Below are 24,743 nucleotides of genomic sequence, written 5' to 3'. Positions count from 1 at the left end.
CGCAAGCATTTGCATGCACACATATGCACGCACGCACACATACAGTTATAGATTGTTTTTCTGATTCACAGAGGTGTGACACTGCTCTGGCTGTGCACCAAGTCGGTGAGTTCAGTGTGTCGTTTTCCGTCTGTGACTACAGGAGAAAAATGGCTGAGAAAGAGCAAGGTGGAGATCCTGCAGCTGAACATAGGCATTTACTGCAACCAGGCGTGCAACCATTGCCATGTCGAATCCTCACCCAAGCGCAAAGAGATGATGAACAGAGAGACCACGGACAGATGCCTTGTTGTGCTTAAAAACAGCCCTGACTTTAATACGCTGGACATCACTGGTAAAAAAACCAAAATAATAAATATAATGTTAACAGGAGTGAATAAAAAGATTTTTATTCGACTTTTTATTCACCCCTGAAATGGCTGAAATGGAAAAAAATAACAGTAGCCATAATAATAATAATAATAATAATTATAATTTTATTATTTTAATTACTATTATTTCATAGTAAATTAAAAAATAGCGACAGCTAATTTCGTTGCTATTCAAAAATATCTAAGCATTTATTACTGTATTGTAGTTTTATGAAACTTTGCGTAGATGGCAATGCTGGTATATTCTATCGTGCATCATGTATAGGTGGCGCTCCCGAGCTGTGCTCCGAATTTCGTCACCTCGTGTCGGAAGCACGCAAGTGGAGTCCCGATCTGAAGATTATCGACAGGTGTAACCTGACAGCACTGCTAGAGCCAGGTGAGTAGCTAGCGTGTGACATCAGTGATGTAGGCAGGTGATTAGCTAGGATGTGACATCACTGCTAGAGCCAGGTGAGTAGCTAGCATGTGACATCAGTGATGTAGGCAGGTGAGTAGCTAGGATGTGACATCACTGCTAGAGCCAGGTGAGTAGCTAGCATGTGACATCAGTGATGTAGGCAGGTGAGTAGCTAGCATGTGACATCAGTGATGTAGGCAGGTGAGTAGCTAGGATGTGACATCACTGATGCAGACAGGTGAGTAGCTAGGATGTGACATCACTGATTGAGACAGGTGAGTAGCTAGGGTNCCCCTTCTGCCAATGGAAGTACAGTAACAAGAAATTTTACATGCCCGCTATCAGGAGCAAATAATTATCCGATGCTGTAACAGTGTTATTATTCCCTCCTGCGACTATCGGTTTTAAGCTCATCATTGCAACTACAGCACGCACGCGCACGTGTTATGTTGACTCGACTAAAAACGAAACTAGTGCAGTAGAATAAAGGGCACCGACGGCAATTACACAAAAGGGCAAGGCAGGTGACTGCCGTCGGTCGGGTTGGATTTTCAGGGGCAGTACGGCGATTGATAGGGGCACCTACGGCAATTGCCGTCGGTGCCGTCGGTTAATTCGAGCCCTGGACCCGTGGGAAAGTGTACTTGTGCCATATCGTGCATGTTCACGCGTAGCTCTAGTAACACTAACAGCGTAACGCTGAGAGGGTCTATGTCCCCCAGGTTACTGCCGGAACGTACCCTGGTACTATCTAATATGCCCGCCCGTACCTTGCCTACTCCACTAACGAGTCTAGGGAGTTGCCTACGACTACTCCCTAACCCTAACCCTAACCCTAACCCTAACCATATCAGATAGTTACCAGGGTACGTTCCGGCAGTACCCTGGGTGACATAAGCTGCGTTCACACGAGGATTTTAGTTCCGTATTTAAGAGTTCACACGCTTGCTTAGCCGTGATTGCTCCGGCTTGCTTAGCGCGGAATCATATTCCGCGCCAACTAAGCCGCATATATTCGGCACCACGCTGGCCGCGTATTGTTTGAAATTCGAATTGCGAAACTGTAGCGCGCTAACCTAGACTGCTACCCGTTCGCTGCACGACGTTAGTGTAGCGCGTGGAACTGTCGACCGGTTACCAGTCTATATTATACCTAGCTAGCTAAGCCTCGAATCTCGTGTATCTCGTGTGAACGCATTTTAACCGAACTTAGCACCAACTAAGTACGATACCAGCTAGGCCGTGTATACGTGTGAACGCAGCTATAGACCCTATGAGCATATACGTCTATATCTCGCGTACAGTTACTAGAGCTAGTTCACGCGTCGCTCTAGTACTATAGCCCGCGTACAGTTGCCGCAGGCCTGCGCAGGGCGCAAATACACTTTCCTACTGGTCAATATGCCGGCACCCGACTCCGAACCCCCTGTACCGTAGTATTTGGACGCTCGCCCAAAACTGGACGCTCCTAAGTGCGCATGCGGGCAGGCGCCTCTTGTTTTGCAAGGCCGCATGCGCAGCATGCTCAGTAGTCGTCTGCGCATCTCGCCCATCGAAAACGGTCGCAATAAACAAACATGGCGGACAACCCGGTCACTCACAGAAACATTTGATTGAAACAATTTGCAATGTAGTAAGTTAGTAAGACTGTGTTATGTGTGTCAGGTTACAAGGCGAAACAAAAAGAAAACAAAAGAGCATGGCTACTATTTCCTACGGACCTCCAAAACGAGCGTCACATACTACGGTACACCCCTACCGCGCCCGCCTGTACTGTCTGTACTGGGCGCATTGTATACAGCTGTTAACACCCCCCCTCCCCTGCACACACGCTATCACGCTATGGCCGGTAAGAAAGTGTATTTAACTTTCATATCTGAGTTATAATTGTAGAATTCTACATGCATGTAGACACATGTCTTGGCCATAATCCCTGTCAGTTTCGAGTTTATTGACACACGAGTAGTCTAATTAATTAGCTATTATTCACGTGCGGTAATGCCCATAGGCTTATACAGGCGCTGCTGTGGCCGGTAGGAAAGTGTATTTAACTATCATATCTTGCGAACGATTTGAGTTACGTTTCTAGAATTCTACATGCATGTAGACACATGTCTTAGCCATAATCCCTGTGAGTTTTGAGTTTATTGACGCACGATTAGTCTAATTAATTAGCTATTATTCACGAGCGGTAATGCCCATAGGCTTATACAGGCGCTGCTATGGCCGGTAGGAAAGTGTGTTTGCGCCGCGAATTGTATCTGAGCGCATTGTGTTCACTCTGGTTCAGTGATCAGAACTTATGCATGTGCTTGTTGTCCATTGGCTGATGGTGGCGTGAGCAGAACACGTGAGAAAAAACAATCGCGTTGATTGGTTCAACTGTCTTTCTGCATACACGGCATCCGGCAAAAGTCAAACTCATATTTGACTTTTGCCATCGCCGTGAAATTGGGCTGGCACCGTGCCGTGTCAGTGGAGACTGCGCCATAAGATTTAATATATTTGAACTTTGCCGGTAGTGGTGAACGGCGCCGTTTCCGTGGCGTTTTGTACCGCGCTGCGTGTGTGGAGACGGGCCTTTAGACGGATTCAATCGCAATCCGACCTAAGACCGCACAGGCACTTGGAGCGTTTCAATAAAATATAATGCTAAATAAATACGAAATCTATTTTAATTTACTACCAAAGTCTTAATGTTTCTATACTCTCTTTCACCTATTATTGCCGACAATTTCCTGTAAATGCTGTCCAAATGCTCATGTGCAACAATGCTGGTTGCAGCGTGAGCAATGGCGGCCGCCAGCGTTTGTTGCACATGAGCATTTGGACGGGATTTACAGAAAATTGTCGGCAATAATAGGTGAAAGAGAGTACCTATAGAAACATTAAGACTTTGGTAGTAAATAGATTTCGTATTTATTTAGCATTATATTTTATTGAAACGCTCCAAGTGCTTGTTTAAGACCGGCTCTAGTAATAACCGTGTTTATTTAACGGCAGTGACACAGCATTGGAAGCTAGGTGCGTATAGCTCATAGGGTCTATGTCCCCCAGGGTACAGCCGGAACGTACCCTGGTAACTATCTGATATGGTTAGGGTTATAGGGTTAGGGAGTAGGTGTAGGCGACTCCCTAGACTCGTTAGTGGAGTAGGCGCTTCGAGGTACGGTCCGGCATATTAGATAGTACCAGCAGAGCATGTAAATCACATTGATTTATATGCTCTGGTACCAGGGTACGTTCCGGCAGTACCCTGGGGGACATAGACCCTCGCAGCCTAAGTATAACACCAGTGACACGCTAGCAACTCCAGGCGACAGATTATATTGCATATATATGGCACGTGTATCAGGGCCTGACATTAATTTTTCAACCCACTTGTAGTTCACCTCAATGTCAATCTCACTTGCCCGAAACTTGCTTGCATGTGTGCCTGCGCGCGCTCGTGCATGCATGCGTGCCTGTGTGTGTGTGTGCGGGTGTGCCTGGGGGCATGCCTACGTAGACCCGTAGGACCAACGACTCGTAGGATTATAGAACGGGAATCCATGGAAATTCGTAATGAAATTCACACGTTTATTTTTGCTTGCCGGCACACTCGTGTGTCATTCCCGATTGTAGATTTTTCCTCAATTCCAGGAAAGAGTTTTGCTGTTGCTCTCTCATAGTCCAGCAATGCCCACTCCCTACATTTTAGTAGTGATTAGTACCACGCTGAAACAATTGTGTGCCCCCCCCCATACTTCAATCAATGCCGCCTTTGCCAGCAGACCCCGACCGCAAGAGACTTCGTGGTTCGCATTCGTGGTTCACATACTATAAACAATCGATCCTCCTCGCTCGTACAGACAGACACTCCACTATTTGCGCTAGCCGTAATACACTGTTTCACGTGCGTATGTACTACAGCCCAATATGTATTCCCCACACGTAAGCTACCGTTTGACTTTATTTTTGCAACTAGTATATGTGATTATTGAAAAACCCACAAATAATAAACAGAATAACATACACAGGAGACTGACTGGACTTTTTACTGTTGGTGCATTTAGAATTTTTCACTTGCCCGATCGGGAAAGTTAGACCCTCGTTGCACTTCCCCGAACGTCCATTCTACTTGCCCTGGGCAATCGGGCAGTCTTTAATGTCAGGCCCGGTATATTATATATATATATATATATATATATATATATATATATTACACTACATTGCGTGTAGTATATAATATACTAAATAATCATATATATTATATTTTATTATATTATAATTATTATTATTTATATATATATATTATATTATGGATGATTTGCTTTTACGCGACATGCACGTAAGACCCTGTATAAATGCAGTTACAACAAATTGAGAGGATGCTGCATGTAAACTGAGTCCAGATATAAATACAGAGAGGTACAGGGTCTTGTTATGCTTTCAGGTGAACATGCTATGCATCAGCAGCAGGGGAGCGAGGGCTTGTCGGCCGCTGATAGCCTCGCGCTGGTACCGTCCTGATCTACCGGACTTCAAAACTGACGTGAATATTCACAAGCACAAACTGAAACGACCTGACCGAGGCCCAACTGAGCGTGCATGGGTGGGACTCGAGGGATTGGCAGAGAGAACCAAGGTACCTCAATATAGTCATCAGCAAGGTAGTAACTTACTCGCTTACACGTGGTATAATGGCACCTAAACGATAATAGGGCCCCGGAGCTTTTAATATTTCATAAGGCTGGGGTTGTAGAGTAGATGAATATTTGTTTCTTTTCCGAATGCATGTGTGCAATTGCGAAATGTAAATGTAATATGTAATCTTAGTTGTGTCTTGTGTGAGATATAAGTGTGAGATATAACTTGTGTGAGATATAAGTGAGAGGTAATTCTCTCAGGCGGCAAACTTGTGAAACTAATACCCCTGTCACACCTACCGCGATCAGCCAGCGACCGCTTTGCGCTCCCAGACTTTGAAAATGTGTAGCTTACAGTACGCTCTTGATTCACTTATTACGCTCTTACTGCGTCCTATGCGTTGTTGCTACGTACACGCTACGCTCATGTAGTTTGCTTTGCGCTGCCATGGCGACTGTACTGCATCATTACACCGCTCTCGTCAGAGCGCCGACCCGCTGTGCTTGTTTTGAGCATGCACAAAACAACCGCCGAGGTTTGGCGCTCAAGGTAGCTCATGGTGACCCTCTTCTGTCCTTGACAGTTTCCACTGCGTCACCAAATCGTTCTCAGAGACCGTACTACGCTTTTCCTCACGCTTTCATATTTTTCAGGTCGCAGTGGGAGTGCTAGCGTGATCGCGGGTAGGTGTGACAGGGGTATAAGCATACAAAGGAATTTTAAAAAACGCAGTTTTTTTTATATTAAAAACAGCTCAATTCTAAACATTTTGAATGCTTCAGGTTCAATGTAGAGTGGTTATCAAGTTGCATAATTGATATTTAGCATGTGTTCTTTAGCCAAAGTTAGAAATCTTAACATAAACATATTAGGTGAATAGGTGTTAAAAAGAAGTTTCCTCAACGTTTCCCTAAGAAATGTGCTTGGTTCTTTTAAATCTTCTGGTTACAGCCCTGCGTGTCCCAGAAAATTGTAAATATGAGAAATATTGACTCGAACAGAGGAGGCAGTGATAGCTTGCATCTGTCGTTGATCTTGTCTCATGTGTATCCCTCACGCATTGATATGCGCAGGGTTCGCTCATTCCCGAGACACTGGAGAACATGGAGAAGGATGAAGAGTTTAAGATAACAGCAGAAAACCTTAAGAAACTTGGTCAGAAGAAGCTCACGAGAGAGGAGAGGAAGAAACGACAGCGGGCGTTGGATAACCTCGGTGTACCCAACTTCCTTTCCTTATGGACCGCTGAGAAGAAAAAGGCAGGGATCGAAGCAGGTTTGTATATCGTCGTGAACATGTCTATGCAAGTGTGCACAATATGTAACAACTTGTTATAGGTATATCATCGTATGATGTCCATATGCATCATCGTTATGAGTATACCATATAATTTAAGTCATGATATGACATGCACGCACACATACATGCGCACACATGAACACACATGCAGACACATATGCGTGAATGCACGCACGCATTTGCATGCACACATATGCACGCACACATACAGTTATAGATTGTTTTTAGCTTACCTTGACATCGTCAAGCTATTGCCATGGGTCGTCGTCCGTCGTACGTCCATCCGTCTGTCAACATTTGGCTACGGTCAACGATAACTCAGGAACCGTTTGTCCCACATGTTTGAAATTGGGTATAGTTGTTACTGCTATGCTCCCATATTAAACGACCTTTTGCACGCCAGTCGACGTACTTTCGAGCCACGGAAATTTTTTGGCAAAAATGGGAATTTCCATTAGTCAGGGTAGGTTCACCGGATTTTGCTCATTTTTGGTATGTGAATGAATAAGGTATAAGGCTTTTGATATTTAAAAAATTATGCAAATTATGTAGCGTTTGGCAATTATATATCATATTATATAAACACAGATAACAAACAGTCTGTGGTGTCACACTCGTCTGGTTCGTTTTACAAGATTTCATTGACAATATCTTTAATGCAAAATTTCCTGATATGAACATATTAATATTATATATTATTATATATTATATTATGAATATAATGATCTATTGGCTAAGAACATCAAGCGGGTATAGCGCATCTACATTCAAATTTGGATTCATTTGGTCTTATAAATTATTTATAATTTTATATAATATTATTTTATATTTTCATCTATAAAAAAATTACACTATAATTATCAAGAGTATATATAGGAGTTCACCCAATATCACTGTTCGTTCATAATGATAGTCGATGTGGGCTGCTCCAATTAAAACTTGACTTCTTTTCACTCACTCATTGTGTTCCTTTTTGTGGTGAGCTACAGTCGGTCATTGACACTTTTATTTCATTTCTGATTTCACAGAGGTTGTGTGACCATTCTTGTTTCTGGCTGGTGCACAAGTCGGCGAGTTGCAGTGTGTCGTTTTGGCTTGTTCTGTTGAACTGAGCCGGTGAAAAATGGTGAGAAAAGGCAAGGTGAGATCCTGCAGCTGAACAAGAGGCAATTTAGCTAACCAGGGCTGCAAGCCATATGCCATGTCGAATCGCTCACAGAGCGCAAAGAGATGAAGAACAGAGAGCCCAGCGGACTGAGATGCCATATGTTGTGCTTAAGAACGGCCACTGACTTTAATATCGCTGGAACATCACTGGTAAACAAACCAAAATAAAAATATACATGTAACAGAATTGAATAAAAATATTTATTATTAATATTTTATTACACTCGCCTGAAAATGGAAAAAAGTAAGCAGTAGCATGATAATAAATAATAAAATAAAATAATAAAATAATTTATTATTTAAATTACTAAGTATTCATAGTAAATTAAAAAATAGGCAACCAGATAATTTCGTTGCTATTCAAAAAATATCTAAGCTTTAGTTACTGTATTTGGTAGTTTATGAAACTTGGCATAGTTGGCACATGCGGTATATTCTATGATGCATCATGTATAAGGTGCGCTTCCCGACTGTGCTCCGGGAATTTGTCAGCCGTCGCGGTCGGAAGCACGCATAGGTGGAGTGCCCGATGCTGAAAGATTTATCGACAGTGGTGACCTGAAGCAGCTGCTAGAGCAGGGAGTAGCTTAGCAGTCGTGTACATGGTGATGTAGGCAGGTAGTAGCTAGGATGTGACATCACCTGATTGAACAGGTGGGTAGCTAGTAGTGACATGCAATGATTATGGCAGGTGAGACTAGCGTTGTGAGAAAATAAACATCATGTCGCAGACAGCGTCCGGCTAGCTAGGGGTGTACAATCAACTCGATGAGACAGGTAGTAGCTAGGTGTGTGACATCACTTGATTGCAGCAGGTGAGTAGCGTAGGGTGTGAAGCACTGGATGCAGACTAAGGTGAGTAGCTAGGGTGTGACATCACGATTAGACAGGTGAGAGTAGTCTCGGGTGGAGCAGCAGATGATGCAGACGTGGGGTTAGCTAGAGGTGGGACTCGACTGATGGCAGACAGGTGAGTAGCTAGGTGTGACAGCAATGTATGCATGACAGGTGGGTTAGCTAGGGTGTGACATCAGTGATAAGACAGGTCGGAGCATAGGGTGTGGCATCACTGATGCAGACAGTGAGTAGCTAGGGTGTGACATCATGATTGAGACAGGTGAGTACCTGGAGTGACATCATCTGAGGCAGACAGTCGGTAAGCTAGGGGTGACATCACGAATGCAGACAGGTGTGTAGCTAGGGTGTGACATCACTGAATCCACAGGTCGGTATGCTAGGTGGACATGACTGATGCAGTGACAGGATAAGTACTATGTGAGCATCCACTGATGCAGAAGGTGAATAGCTGAGGGTGTGACATCAGCTGATCAGAAGGTGGGTAGCTAGGTGTGACAATCACTGATGGCAAGACAGGTGATAGCTTAGGGTGTGACATCATGATGCTAGACAGTGGGAGCTAAGGTTGACATCATAATTGGCAGACAGGGGAACTAGGGGTGACATACTGATTGATGACAGGTGGAATAGGCTAGGGTGTGACTCACTGATTGCAGACAGGTCGTAGTCGTCGAGTGACATCACGAGCAGACAGGTGGGTTAGCCTAGGATGGGACATCACTGATAAGACAGGTGATAGATAAGATGTGACATCACTGATGTCGACAATGAGTGAGCTAAATGTGACATCACTGATGCATGACAGTGAATAGCTATGTGTGGACATCACTCGATGCAGACAGGTGGGTAGTGGGTGAATCAACTAGGAGGCAGACAGGTTGAGTAAGCTTAGGGGTGACATCATGATGGCAGACGAGGTGGTGTCTTAGGGTGTGACATCACTATGGGCAGAACAGGTGGTAAGCTGGGTGTTGACATCACTGATTGAGACAGGTGAGTAGCTAGGTGTGACGTCACGATGCCGACAGGTTCGTAGCTGAGGTATGGACATCTACTGATTGCTAGACAGTGTGGGTAGCTAGGAGTGACATCAACTGATGAGATCAGGTGAAATAGCTAAGGGTTGTGACATCACTGATGGCAGACAGTGGGAGCTAGAAGGTGACATCACTGATGCAGACAGGTGAGTAGCTAGGGTGTGACATCACTGATGCAGACAGGATCGGATCAGCTAAGGAGTGACTCAACTGATTGAGACAGGTTGAATAGCTAGGTAGGTGACTCACTGATTTGCAGACAGGTGGGTAGCTAGGATGTGATCATCACTGATGCAGACAGGTGAAGTAGCTAGGAATTGGTGACCAGCACTGAGCAGGACAGGTGTAGTAGCTAGGATGTACATCACTGATTAAGACAGGTGATAGTAAGATGTGACATCAGTGATGGGCAGACAGGTGAGTAGCTTAGGATGTGAATCACTGATGCCAGAACAGGTGAGTAGCTAGGATTGATGACAGACTGGATGCAACAGGTGAGTTAGCTAGGGTGTGAATGCCACTGTAGGTCTTAGACAGGTAGGGACTAGGAGTGACATCACTCGCTTGAGAACAGTGAATAGCTAGGGTTGACATTACTGGATGCAGACGGTGGGTAGCTAGGATGTGAGCATCACTGATGCGACAGGTGAGACGCTAAGATGTGACAATACTTGATGAGGACAGGTGAGTAGCTAGGATGGTACTATCAGTGGATGTAGACAGGTGATACTGGGTGTGACATCACTGATTGAGACATGGTGGTAGCTAGGGTGACATCAGTGAGGCAGGACAGGTGGGTAGCTAGGGTGTGACATAAGCTGATGCAGACAGGTGAGTAGCTAGATGTGAACATCACTGATGGCAGACAGGGGTAGCTAGATGTGACATCACGATGAGACAGTGAGTAGCTGGGTGTGAGCATCCTGATGCAAGACAGGTGGGTAGTAGTGAATGTGTACATCACTGAATGCAGACGGTGAGTAGCTACGGATGTTGACATCACTGATGCAGACAGGTGGGTAGCTAGGATTTACATCAACTGATGCATGGACAGGTAATATAGGATGTACATCACTGATGGTCAGACAGGTGGGTCAGCATGGTGTGACAATCACTGATGGCAGACAGTGAATATGCTATGAATGTGACGTCTTGATGGGCAGACAGGTGTTAGCTAGGATGTACCATAACTGAGCAGACAGGTGAAATACTAGCTGTAGCATCACTGATGCAGACAGGTGGGTAGCTAGGTGTGTGACATCAACTGATGCAGACAGGTGGTAGCTAGGTGTGTGACATAACTTTGAATGGCAGACAGGTGGGGTAGCTAGGGTGTGACTCACTGATTGCAGAAAGGGTGATAGCAGCGTGTGACATAACTGAGCAGGCAGGGAGGTGCTAGGGTTGACATCATGCGATGCAGAAAAGGGTTGAGTAGCTAGGGTGTGACCTCACTGATGCAGGCAGAGTGAGTAGCTAGGTGTGACATCACTGATTGTAGACAGGTGACGTAGCTAGTGGTGGACATCACTGATGCAGACAGGTGAGTAGCTAGGGTGTGACATAGCGATGCAGCAGTGAGTAGCAGGTGTTGAAGGTCTCCTGATGCAGGTGCAGGTAGAGTAGCAGTGTGACATCATCTGATAGCAGGCAGGTGAGTAGGCTAGGGTGTGACATCACTGATTGAGACAGGTAGTAGGCTTTAGGTGTGACATCACTGATGCAACATGTGAGTAGCTGGGAGATGACATGCTTAGTGATTGAGACGGTGGGTAGCTAGGATGTGACAGGACTGATGAGACAGTGGTCGGTTAGTAGGATTGACATCACGATGGCAGAAGGGGTGGTTAGCTAGGATGGACATCACTGATGCAGACAGGTGAGTAGGCTAGATTTGACATCACTGATTTGAGACAGGTGAGTAGCTAGGGGTGACATCACGATGCAGACAGGATGGTTAGCCTAGGATGGTGACATAGCTGATGCAGACAGGTGGGTAGCTAGGGTGTGACATCAACTGACAGACAGTGGTACAGGATGTAATCACGATGCAGACAGGTGAGGTAGCTAGGTGTGACATCACTGATGCAAGACAGGTGATACTGGGTGTGACATCACTGATGCAGATCAGGTGGGGTATGGCTAGGGTGTGACATCACTGATGCAGTACAGGTGGTAGCTAGGTGTGCAGTCACTGATGCAGACCGGTTGGAGCTAGGATTTGAATTACTGACTGCTATACAGTGAGTAGCTAGGATGTGACATCACTGATGCAGACAGTGGGTAGCTAGGTGGACATCACTGATGGCAGACAGTGATGAGCTTAGGGTGGACTCACTTGATGCGAGGTGGTAGCTAGTGATGTGTACATCACTGATGGCAGACAGGTGGCTAGCAGGATGTGACATCACTGATGCAGACGGTGGTAGCTAGATGTGACGCTGATTGTAGACAGTGAGATAGCTAGGGTTGACATCACGATGCAGACAGGCTGGTAGTAGGATGTGACATCATCTGATGCAGACAGGTGGTAGCTAGGGTGTGACATCACTGATGCAGACAGTGGGTACTAGATGTGACAATCATGATGCAGAACAGGTGGGTAGCTAGGCGTGTTGACATCACTGACATGCAGAGCAGTGTGAGTAGCTAGGGTGTTGAATCACTGATGCAGACAAGGTGGTAGCTAGGTGTGGACATGCACGAGCAGGACAGTGGTATAGGATGTGACATCACGATCAGACCGGTGGGTAGGCTAGGCAGTGACATCACTGATGCAGACAGGTTAAGTAGCTTAGGATGTGACATCACTGTATGCAAGACAGGTGAGTAAGCAGATGTGACATACTGATGCGCAAGACAGTGAGTAGCTAGGATGTGACATCATGAGCCGAAGGTGGTAGCTAGGATGTGACATACTGATGCAGATGGGTGGTAGCTAGGAATGTGACATCACTGATGCAGACAGGTTGGTAGTAGGGTTTACATCACTGATGGCAGACAGGTGGGAGCTAGGATGTGACATCACTGATGCAGACAGCTGAGTTAGGCTTAGTGTGACTCACGATTGGACAGGTGGTAGCTAGGAGTGACATGCATGATCAGACGAGCTGATAGCTAGGATGTGACATACTGATGCAGACCGGAAATGAGCTAGTGTGACAATCACTGATGGCAGACCGTCGTAGCTGAGGTGTGACATCCACTGACAGACAGTCGGTAGATAGGTGTGAAATCACTGCATGGGCATGACAGTGGTCGGGTGTGACATCACTGTGCACGACAGGTGAGGTAGCTAGGGGTGACATCATGATGGCAGACAGGTTGGAGCTAGGGTGACCATCACTGATCAGACAGGTCGGTCGCTAGGATGTGACATCACTGATTTGGACAGTGGTAGCTAGGTGTGTGACATCACGGATTGAGACGTGTGGGTAGCTAGGATGTGACATCACTGATTGAGACAGGTGAATAGGCTAGGGGTGACATCACTGATGCATGCAGGAAAGGCTTAGGGCGTGGACAATCACTGATGCAGACAGGTAGTAGTCTAGGATGTGACATCACCTGATGCAGACAGGTGGGTAGCTAGATGTGACATACTGTATGAGAAGCAGTTGGAGAGGGATTTTAAGCATCACTGATGCAGACAGGTGGGTAGCTAGCGTGACATCACTGATGCAGACAGGTGGGTAGTTAGGATGTGACATCACTGATGCAGGCAGTGGAGTAGCTAGGACTAGACTGTTTCGTGTGTCGTGACTGCTTTGATGGTACACAGCACAAGTTCAAGCCACTACGCTCCCTTTCGTGAACAACTTAATCATTTATACTTGATGCAAGAGTTTTCACAGGTGCGTTCAATCGGAATGATAAATTGCCAAACTGGAGCGTGTGTTAATATTTATTTCAGTTATCTCCTGACCAGTTAATGTGAGCTTGCCCTGCTGCTGCCATGATAATGTTAAACCAGAACTGCAGAGCATATATGTCATCATTTGATGTCAACCCCTCCTGCTATAGTGGTATGACTGCTTATACTTCTGCTGCTGGTGTTGGTGCTGCTGCTGCTGCTGCTGCTAGTGTTGTTACTGCTGCTGAAGGGTTCGTTGTCGTATCAGGTACTACATATATGTATACACAAAGTGTACCAGACTTGTACTACAGAAGTGTATCCTAACCCTAACCCTAACCCTAACCCTAACCCTAAACACAGGGTACATATATGCTGAGAAGATACAGGTCTGGTATACATATACGTACCTAGGGTACATATATGTACTACCTGATACGACAACGACCCTTTCAGCGTTACTGCTACTGCTGATACTGATGCTACTTCTGCTGCTGCTACTGCTATTGCTAGTGATGTTGATACTGTTGCTGCTGCTACTACCACTGCTTCTGCTTATGTTTATGTTATGGATTTATTTCACTGGCTATGGCAAACAGAAAAGTTGTGACATATGCTCTGATTCAATAAACCCTTATAAACGCCATTGTGCTTACATTCGGTCCAAACGTTTTGGATGTGTATAGCCTGCCCTCGCATGGAAATATAAAATGCTACCCATTTAAAAAAATCTTGTATGTCTTATAAACTTGACCATTGCACTTGTGTTTAAAACTTGTTGTGTTAGTGTTTAAAAGTGGTGTACTTATGTTTGAAAATACCGCACGTGTGTTTAAAAGTGCTGTGCTCTTGTTTTAGAATGCTGCTTTTGTGTTTAAGATTAAGGCTCTTATGTTCAAGTGCCAGGTTTGTGTTTCAGAAGGCTGCTTTTATGTTTAAGAGTGCCGTGCTTCGGTTTGAGAATGTTGCTCTTATGTGTGAGAGTGCTGCTCTTGTGTTCTCGGTAGGTCAAGAGGACCTGGTGGATTTCCTGGCGGAGCATCGAGCGCACATCGTTGCCTCACTGCCCTGCTACACGGCACAGAATGTGAACATGCAACGCGGCAGCGGCGTCTTTGACAAGAGCATCCGGGCGCTGAACCTGCTGAACGCAGCCGGCTACGGCAGGGAGGGAACAGGACTGGAGATGGATCTCGTCTACAACCCTCTAGGTAAGATTATCTAGGAAGGGCTGCGATGTGGTCGCTTCAGCCTGTTCGGCTTTTGGAAAGCACTGTTCTGGTGTTTTCGGATCGGCCTGTTCTGTCTTCGGAAGGTTCAACTTGCTATACTCCCTTCGGAAGCTGGAAAAGGCATTAGAGCAGTTTTGCACTGTTCTATTCTCAGTAGAGTGTACTGTACTCTAGTTACGTGCTGTCTTGATCATATATGTGTTAAAGTGCAAGTGATACAATGTGGATTAGTCAATATACATGCATTCGTGATGCTATGTATCAGTGGTTTAATTAGTCAAATTAGTGCATAAATTATTTTGCGTACCTTGTACGACAATTAAAAGTTGGAGAGCATGCATACTGCGTATATACAAATCTTGCTGCATTTGTTCGGTAAACTGTTCGTGTTACGTCTGTTTACCAGGTGCTTACTTGCCCCCACCCCAAGCTGAACTGGAGCAAAAGTACAAGGAGGAGCTGTGGGAGACATTTGGAATTGAGTTCAATAAGTTGTTCACGATCACAAACATGCCCATCAAGCGTTTTGCTGACCATCTGTTCAGACGGTAAGAGAGGCATTTTTTGTATTCAAATTCAAAGTAATGATTTCTCATGTTTTCCTAACTGTTTTCACATTTGCAGGACCGTTCGGATACTTCTCGGTACTCTGCTTAACACCAAGTGTATACAGTGAGGCTAATATAACATGTTTTAGAACAGACACGTACATCATTATGTGTATATATTTCGTCAATATATGCACCGGTCTGCATTTCAAAATATATTTGTTTACATATGTCAAGATATTTAATAAGTAGCACATGATTCTTGCATCTCTCGAGATTTCATCGACGGTCACCCTGACTCTACACTTTGTGACTTCTGTCTAAATGTTGAGATTTCGTACCAGTCTAGAACAATTTATATCCAAGAATCATATGCACTTGTATTTGTGGCACCATTTTTGGCTCATCTGACGTAGTCAGATGCAGCTTGTAGAATCGCATGATTGTCCGTCCGTCCGTCCGTCCGTCCGTCCGTCCGTCCGTGCGTCAACAGTTGGGCACAAATCTTAACCGCTCGACGTACGGTCACGATATTCAGGACGTCGGGAGGGATCGTGAAAAGGACTCGAGATGACAAATTTGGGGGGTCAAGGGTCAAAGGTCAAGATGTGTAAACGGAGGGGGCACAAATCTTAACGGCTCGACCTATGCTCTTAATATTCGGTGTATAGTGTGATGGGCAGGAAACCCATCACCAGTGCGAAATTGGAGGTCACAGGTCAAAGGGCAGTGGGGGAAAGGTCAGATATCAGACATGGCCTAATGGACAGAGTGAAAAACTTTTTTGTTTCAGCGCTGACCTACCATTTTTATCACTTTATTGAAAGGACCATGAAATGTGCTTTCCACTGACGTGCGAAGAGTAACTGTCTGATAACCTTTTGACGCTCAAGAGGAGGGTTAAACATGGATTCCTGAACTGCCTCAATGATGTCACAGTGTTCTCATATTCATGGCACATCCATAATCTAGAAAGCCAATAAGCCTGGATAGCCCAAACGGCTACAGCACAGGATTACGGCTCAGAGGTTCTTTGATGGAATTCCATCAGATTTTTTATTATTTACCTGTTTTCTGTATTTTTAGATCTTTATCCATTTAACTATTTTTTTCCAATTAATGCAAATATTTACATGATTTATTTACAACAATTTTTTTTTTTAATAGGGTTTGGGTAAGGGTTAGGGTCACAATGCACCATAAAACATGAGTTTCAGGCACACGATTTGTATCAACCAATGGGATTTGGGAGGTATGCAGAATGCAGAAGGTTGCTGAAATGATGTGTACGCAACTGCGTATCTGCATATCTGTGCCTAACAAAGGTGTCACTACGCACGACTTAAATGTTACGTTTATAACCGTAGCAACAGACCTCAGATGAGCCCAGATGCTCTGCGGCTCTTGTTAGATATCATTTCTGAAAGTCTCAAGAATGCAAGTGCGAGGTTGTCCTTCATATGCTGTTTTATATACCATAACGGCACAAACGTGGTCATTTTTACACTAGAGTAATCAGTAATATGCCCACTGATAGGTGAGATCTAATTTGTCTACATGTTTTTATTTTCCGGTCTGTTTGAGAGATAATGTTATTGTTAATGGGGAGATTTTTTTAGAGAGAGCTGCAAATTAGTCTGCAAATAAATCTACGATAATGCCAGCAGGTTAATCACATGGATTTATTGTAAACTAACATCGCTTTGCTCTGTTCATAGGGGAGAGATGGAGGAATACATGCAGCTTCTTACCAACAACTACAACCTAAACACGATGGACAGCCTCATGTGTGTAGACACACTGAGCGTCGCGTGGAATGGCAAGATCTATGACTGCGACTTCAACCAGCAGCTAGACATGCCGCTCTTCTTACTGAGTAAGCTCCAAAGCAGTAGTGGCTCCCCCTGTCTGACGCGCGGCTGCGTCGCAGCGTGCAATCTTGTCCTGAAGCATGAAAACGGTGTCTTGTAACGTGCAGTTACATATTGTAGCGTGCAGTCGTGTCCTGTAATGTGTAATGGTGTCTTGTAACGTGCAGTCAGTCATCTCTTGTGGCATAGAACTGTGTCCTGTAGCATGCAGCCATATCCGTGGCATCTCATGGCTTATTACAACCCCTACCCTATAGAGTTTATTATCAGTTTTAATGAAATGATTAGTGGAGGGGGTATGGTACAATGCTTTGTTAAAAAATCTTCCATGCATTAACAAGTTTTGAATTGAATACCAAGAAGAGCTAATAATAGAGCTGGCGAGGTTACATTCCCAAGAAAAGCCATACAATTAATTTAATAATTATTTTCACCAACAGAGGGAGCCACAGAGTCTATAAAGAAGAACGGAGCGACAATCTGGGACATTGACACTGCGACTAGCCTGAAGGGCTGCGCGGTTGCAGTGGACAACCACTGCTTTGGCTGCACGTCAGGCATGGGATCAAGCTGCCAGGGATCTCTTGCTTAACGCTACATGGCTGTCATGTGCGCACTGCATCTCAACTACAGGGGCCCTATGTCAGAAATAAAATCAGCCTTAACATTGGTATTAACATTAACTTTTCGTGTAGACCATTGACAAAAACGCAGTAAAGTTATGAGTTTCTCATATGTAGTGTATAGAGGTCCAGTCTTCGAGAAAAATCTATTGTTGCAACTAATGTTAAGACAAATTTTGTTTCTAACAACTGGCCCTAGACTGAGAAATGGATAGCATTGTGATGTAAAGATGAGGATAAGGGAGAGAAGAAATGTGTACTAACAATTACCGGTGAAAGGGAAATTTGGGATATAGGAAAGAAAGACATGTAAAGTTAGAAAACTTGAAAATTTAAAAAAAAGATATATAAGTGCTCAATGTAAGATATACAGGGGGAGGGGAATGTGTGTGTTATATATAAAGGGGCGACAGGAATGTGGGATATATAAGGGAGAGTGGAAGTGTGAATTGTAGAGGGAAGATGGATGTCGGAGATATAACTAGGAGAGGAAATGTGTATTGTAGAGAATAGACAGGAATGTGGGATATATAACAGAGAGAGAGAGAGAGAGAGAGGAAATGTGAATTGTAAGGGGAAGACAGGGATGTGTGCGATATGTCAGAGAGAAAGGAATTGTGAATTGTAGAGAGAAGACAGGAATGTGGAATATATAATGGAGAGAAAAAATGTGTGGGGTCATGTGGCAACGTGGGGTCATCTATTAAGGCTCCTCCTTTAGGTGTCTTATCTTGCCACTCCGGTCTCCATGCTGCGACGATGTTGAAGTCGTTCTTCTCTGAGTTGTAAAATTGTTTGCTTGACTTGAGTCTTGTTACTGGTACTTGTTGGATAATGTTTTTCATGGGGTTATCGTATGCCATGCTCTCTATTCGTGCATGTATTCTCTGGGTAGCTTCCCATCTACAAGGTCTATCCTGGGCGACGACTGAGCCAGTATGATAGCTCCTTTTAACTTTGTTCTTCATTACTGTGGAAGTGTGGACCCCAGAGGCAGTTTAACCTCGCCCTGGTGCCAGGTTTTGTTCACTCTTAGTCTGACTCCTCTTCCTTGGTTGGTTCAGCATGGCTAGACCTTTGCTGACCTCGCCCTTGGAGTCACAGGAGTACGCAAGCCCACACACACAAGCAACGTGGCAATCCAGGTCGTGGGGGTTTAAATACGGGTAATATAAGAGAAATCTTTGATGTATAGTTATAGCAGATGCTTATATTATGTGTAGTATAGGCATTATTATCCTGCATGAGAATTGTTCATGACGTCACAATAAAATAAAACAAGCGGGTAGTTAAGCCGCTTTGTGAACGGCACCATAAATCTGTTATGGTCATATAGTACATGGTACATAAACTCTCTCCTGTTGCCTCCTTTTCCCCTCCCCTGGCTCCTTTTGTTGTAAAGTAAAGTATAGTATAGTATAGTAAAAGTTGTTGTTGTTGTTGTTGTTGTTATTGTTGTTGTTGTTGTTGTTGTTACTGGCTGCTGCTCATTTCTTCATCCTCCACACAACCTATACAAGGCATTCGTGTCTCTTAGGCATATCCATGCTCCTAATCCCCTCCTCGTCCTCATGCTTCTCTCTGAGCCATATACATTCTCCTCATCCTTTGACAACGATGACGATAAGGTTGCGTCTTTTCTTCCCTCTCCTTCAGTGGCGAATCTAGGGGTGTGTCCGGGGGGTCTGGACCCCACTTTAAGTGCCTTAAAAAATTGCTCAGATGCTCTCAAAATGCACCAATTTAAAAAAAATTTATTGCCCCCCTCCCCCCTAAGTGGCGACGTGCCTTCGGCAGAGTTTTAAAACACCAGAAAAATTAAGTAGGAGAAAGTGCCCTTTATTTTTTCGTGGACACCCCCCTTTCAAAAATCCTGGAACCGCCCCGCCTGTCCTTCATCTCCTCCACCTCCCGATACATCTTTGCTGCTAGCGTACACCATATAGTTAGTAGAGCTCATAGGGTCTATGTCCCCCAGGGTACTGCCGGAACGTACCCTGGGTACGGTTCGATATACCGGAACGTACCTTGGGTACGGTTCGATATACCGGAACGTACCCTGGTAGGCTGGTAACTATTTGATATGGTTAGGGTTAGGGAGTAGGCGTAAGCGACTCCCTAGAGTCGTTAGTGGAGTAGGCGAGGGACGGTCCGGCATATTAGATAGTACCAGGTTATACCCCATTCACACCAGGGCCCCGATCTCACTACGCTCGTACTACGCTCTAAGAGCGTGGTGGAAACGTGTAGAACGCAGTATGAACGTATATGGACGTACTGCGATCGCGATCGAGCGCGGTGCAGTCACCATGAGGAACCCATGAGCGTGGAGAGCGTGGCCAAACTTTAAACATGTTCAAAACAATCGTGGTGCGAGCGTGGCGGAAAGACAGCGCAGTGCGGGCGTATTAGAGACGTGGAAGGCGTAGTACCCACGTAACTCGAGCGTAGTACGAACTTAATGATCGTATCGCCAGCGTGTCGGGTGCGTGAAAATTGTCGCCCCGTTCTCAGCACGATGTCAATACGTTTTCATCACGCTGTTACTACGTCCATGGAGATGTCTCTGCGACCTGACCACGCTCTCGCTATGACCATGGTGCGTCTCTAGCAAGCTCGACCCGTTCGTACTACGATTGTAGTATCACTGTACTACGCCCAACACGCTCAGACCACGCCGTTGTGGCGTTCGCATTACGTGTTAGTTACGCTCAGATCACGTCCTGCGAACTTGGGGTATAAATTGGGGTGCTACCCTGGCCACCCCACCATGCAGTGTCCACTATGGATGAGGCAACACTACTCCATGCCATGTTTCTCGTAGAGGAACAACTCGAATTACTTGATTGCCAAGCTGTCATCATGCTGAGGAGGATGAGGAGGAGAAATAGAAGTCTTTTGGCGGCATAGTTGTAGCATACTATTATACTATTATGGGTATAAAATCAGTAGCAAATAATCTTGATGTGAACAGCACGGCAGAACGAATGATGATGTCTAGAACGCGGCGCGGTATTTATATGGTCGTTGCCAGCGCAGTCGGCGCCTGCCTAGAGCGTGGTTAAGTCGCACTAGGAGCGTGACTGGCGCGCAGTTGAGGATCTAAGTGCGTCTTTACCCCGATCTGATTGATCGCAATAAAGACGCAGTGAGCGCAGTGCAAGCGTGATGCGGGCGTGGTGTTGAGCGTGGTGAAAGCTTGTTGAGCGCAATGAGATCGGGGTAAAGACGCACTTAGATCGTATTATCGACGTAATTAGATCGTAGTATCGACGCTGGGCCTGGCTGGGCCCAATTGGCCACGCTCTCAACCAGGCGCGGATGGGGGCACATCCGGCCCGTGCCCCCCTTTTGAAAAAAAAAAAAAATTAATTACATTATTAAAAAAATTACAAAATTACAAAATTACAAAATTACTTTTTCTCAATTTCAATGTTGTAAATAAGGTTACAAGATGAGGTTCCAGTCAGAAATTGTGACGACCCATTTTCATGTTTAACATAACTATTCAAATTTGTCAGTCATTCTTCTGAATTTCCTGCCAAAGAAAACATCTCAGAGTCATTACAAGAATTTGATTTTTACATTGTTAGAGATATATTTCTGGCCTGCAACTGTTATATGTCATACCTGCTTATACTAATACAAACATTCTTTCAAGTTTGAAATATATTCGAGTTATCACAAGATTTGTATTTTGAAATTGCCATATTTTTCTCTAGCCTGCAATAGTTATTTGATATGTGAATGTGCTTCTGTAATACCACATGATCATGTCAGAAATATATAAGGTTTAAAACATTTCAGTGTAATGTAATTTCTCGGTACATTTGACGGTCTTGCCCCCCCCCCCCCCGCCCCATACCGAAAGGCTGGTCACGCCACTGATCAAATTTAACACATAAATGCTTGCTGCAATATGAGTTAAAATACCCTCTACAGTATGCACCAGATTGCACCATTTTAAGCTAAAAAGTGCAAAAGCTCCCTACCCCCAGGGGCGTGTACAGGGGGGAGGGGGGTCCGGACCCCCCCCTGCATGCTCGCGCAGAAAACGCATTTGAGGGGGTCTAATTTCAAAAATTTTTTAGACCCCCCTTCGCGTGCTCGCAAGTATGGGCTACGGTTAGACCCCCCACCCTGGTCCAAATCCTGTACACGCCCCTGCACCCCCTCACTCGCTTCGCTCTCTCGCCGTATCATCCCCCACATTTCACTACATATTGCTCATTTGGTGCCCGCTCTTTTTGAAATTCTTAGATCCGCCCCTGCTCTCCGTCCCTACGCTCACCACGCTCGGGCAAATTTTTGGAGCGTGGGGCGATCGTGATGAGCGTAGCTCTGGTGTGAATGGGCCTTTACGTTCCGGTATACCGGACCGTACCCAGGGTACGTTCCGGCAGTACCCTGGGGGACATAAACCCTCTCAGCGTTAGTAGAGGGAGACTCCCGGCCTCTACTAACTATGCGTGCACGCAAGCGCGCACGTAGGTACACGCGCACACAATATGCATTTTAATCATTCTAAAAACAGGCTATATGACCCGAGCAATACCTGTAATTTTTTAAACAAGCTACAATGACTTCTTTCAGTTTAGATTAAAACAGCCCTTTCGTGCTTCATTTGCGTTCCCAAACGCACCGTCGTGCCCCACTAAGCTATACCGCACGCTCAGCCAGCTGTTATTTCTCTTCGGCGGTTGTCTGTTGGAGTCGTGAAGCTCTCTGTTTGCACATCAGTGTTTATGCAGAATATTGGCTTTACGGAAGTTTTTTTTCGGGTGTATTCCGACCAAACGGCACTATAACACGGCAGCTCATTGTGTCTGTCTTACTGCCCGCGTACCGGTAAGTGAGAAGGCAGTTAATTATTATATTTGCTAAATTACGTCTTGCTGTTCCGCTAATAATTCGGTAGTAGTTTGCGAGTACAGTAAAATGAGTAATTCGATATTGTCATTACGCCCTGACTCGCTTTCCTATTATTTGTTGGCATCATCATAACTCACTGTGTTAGCCTGTGCATAGTTAACCGTGTTTAACTTAAATAAATGCAGTTGAACTTGAAACTAGCTATTATATGTAATGCCAGAAATGCAATAAAATGTACATTATTTATACGTATATATATAGTTGCTAGGTTCTTCTCTTGTATAACTTTAGCTGACTTTCTTTCTCTCTTTGTTCATATAGTTATATACCCTTTTACCAATTACAATTAATTTACCAACCGGTTCGTAGAGAAAACTATATCTGAAGAGAATTAACCCGACCTAGCTCTCACAACCGTCGACTATAGCTGTTATACTGCCTACTGGTCTGGATTCAAGTCTTGTCTTATAACTTGTCATTTAGCTATATAGTCGTGTATATCTTAATTGTTGTGTCTTGTATCTATAGCCTTCTCGTTGTCGCTATAGCCTATAGTATAGTATAGTATAGGCTTTATCCATTTTTTTCAGCCGACACCAGCCGTATGTAATAACTTTATATAAAAGTGCATTGTCTGGAGGTGTCAAATCAATACAAGGAGAAGCAGATCCAGGATCTGGGAAAAGGCTAGTTTCGTGAACGTGAGGCATATCGAGGTGGACAAGTATCGAGAAACTATCATGTTCTTTTTGAGAAAATTGGGTGCAATTCTAATTCGAGACAAGTAAAGTCGATGTGCCTGTCTACGAGAAAGTGAATATTACACTAGTGGCGTACGTAGCCATGCAGGATTTGTTAACAGGGGGGGGGGGGCAAAAACAGCTAGCAAACTGCGCAAAATAGTGAATGACTTAATATGAGTAGCGGCTGGGCAAAAAAGATCGGTACGGGTCCCTGGCAGCCACTATGACAACTCCGTGACGCTTCAGACAAGCATGCCACCTTCTGCAGCACTGCAGCTGCCTCAAGTCATCGCACACGAGGTGGCAAGTAGCAATCGTGGCCGCGTGTCAGTCACAGTGCCACGATGCTCGCAAATGCCGAGAGCGCGATGTAGCACACGTTGACAGCAACGACTGGAGTGTAGACTTAATGCTAAAATGTTATGGACAGTTCCATACATATATCGCAAGAGCCACTGTTGTGCCCAGTCGAACTTACTGACCGGGGGGGGCGGGCCGTCAACTACGTATATGCCGGTATTACCCCATGTGCGTTTCTCACCTAAAAGATAATAGGCCCCTAGCTGCGAACCTGCCCACATTGAAAAACCCTACCCCATATTGCACACACAATTGAAGAATACCACTCCTATGCATACAACAAAGATAAGAGTCCTACCCGGCACCCCAACCCCCTATTGCGACGGTCTTGCAGATCAATGTGTAAGGCAAAGATGGAGAATAGAGTGGCGGCCCGTGAGGGGGTCCTTACTGCGGGCGCGGTACTTATGACTTGAACGATCGCGCAGGGCTTATTGCGGGATTATGCTATTGTAAAGCGGGGCCTATTTCGCTCCCGCGCGGGCCGCGCTTTAGAGCTTGCAAAAAACACCCCCTAACCGCCCAAAATTTGGAAACGCACATGGGGTAAACCGGCACTATATAGTCGACCCCCCCCCCCGCGGGCTTACCTGAATTATATAACTGGACACAAAGCCATGACAATTAATCACTTCTAACCAAAGATTCCATATCGGAAAGCCTACCTATGCTTTGTATTTGTCTCTTTATCCACAAATTCTGAACTTGTAACTATGTTAACCTAACATTACATGTAGAATGATGACCAATATGGAAAGACAAATCAAGGCCAATCACTTATAATTTTTTGAAGCCATGTCCACATTGTCCACCTGTTGAGCTTCGTAGTAAATTAAAATTTTACAGAATATTTGCTTACTTAATCTTTCTTTTTAATCTT

At 44.9% G+C, this 24,743-nt stretch overlaps 2 protein-coding genes across 5 annotated transcripts in view; both read left to right on the top strand.

Moving 5' to 3' along the window:
* Window positions 1-71: 71 nt before the first annotated feature.
* LOC106812134 lies at window positions 72-19,199 on the top strand (the record flags this gene model as incomplete). The annotated part of the gene is made up of 6 exons (XM_014815922.1): window positions 72-334; window positions 637-750; window positions 14,622-14,825; window positions 15,253-15,394; window positions 17,113-17,270; window positions 17,706-19,199. Coding segments are annotated over 6 exons (1,033 nt in total), but the record flags the coding sequence as incomplete, so codon positions are not given.
* Window positions 19,200-22,560: 3,361 nt separating this feature from the next.
* Window positions 22,561-24,743, top strand: part of LOC106812135 (dysferlin-like) — a 15,098-nt gene continuing 12,915 nt past the window's right edge. The window contains exons 1-2 of one of the 4 annotated variants that reach the window (XM_014815925.1): window positions 22,561-22,736; window positions 23,351-23,461. The gene's annotated coding sequence lies outside the window, so the exon portion shown is untranslated. The other 3 variants (XM_014815923.1, XM_014815927.1, XM_014815926.1) reach the window with 3 other exon arrangements.

This window comes from Priapulus caudatus, unplaced genomic scaffold (assembly GCF_000485595.1).
Source record: "Priapulus caudatus unplaced genomic scaffold, Priapulus_caudatus-5.0.1 Scaffold611, whole genome shotgun sequence".
NCBI classification, from domain to species: domain Eukaryota; kingdom Metazoa; phylum Priapulida; class Priapulimorpha; order Priapulimorphida; family Priapulidae; genus Priapulus; species Priapulus caudatus.
The sequence above is the reverse complement of the archived record's forward strand: the minus strand, read 5'-3'. Positions and strand labels throughout refer to the sequence as shown.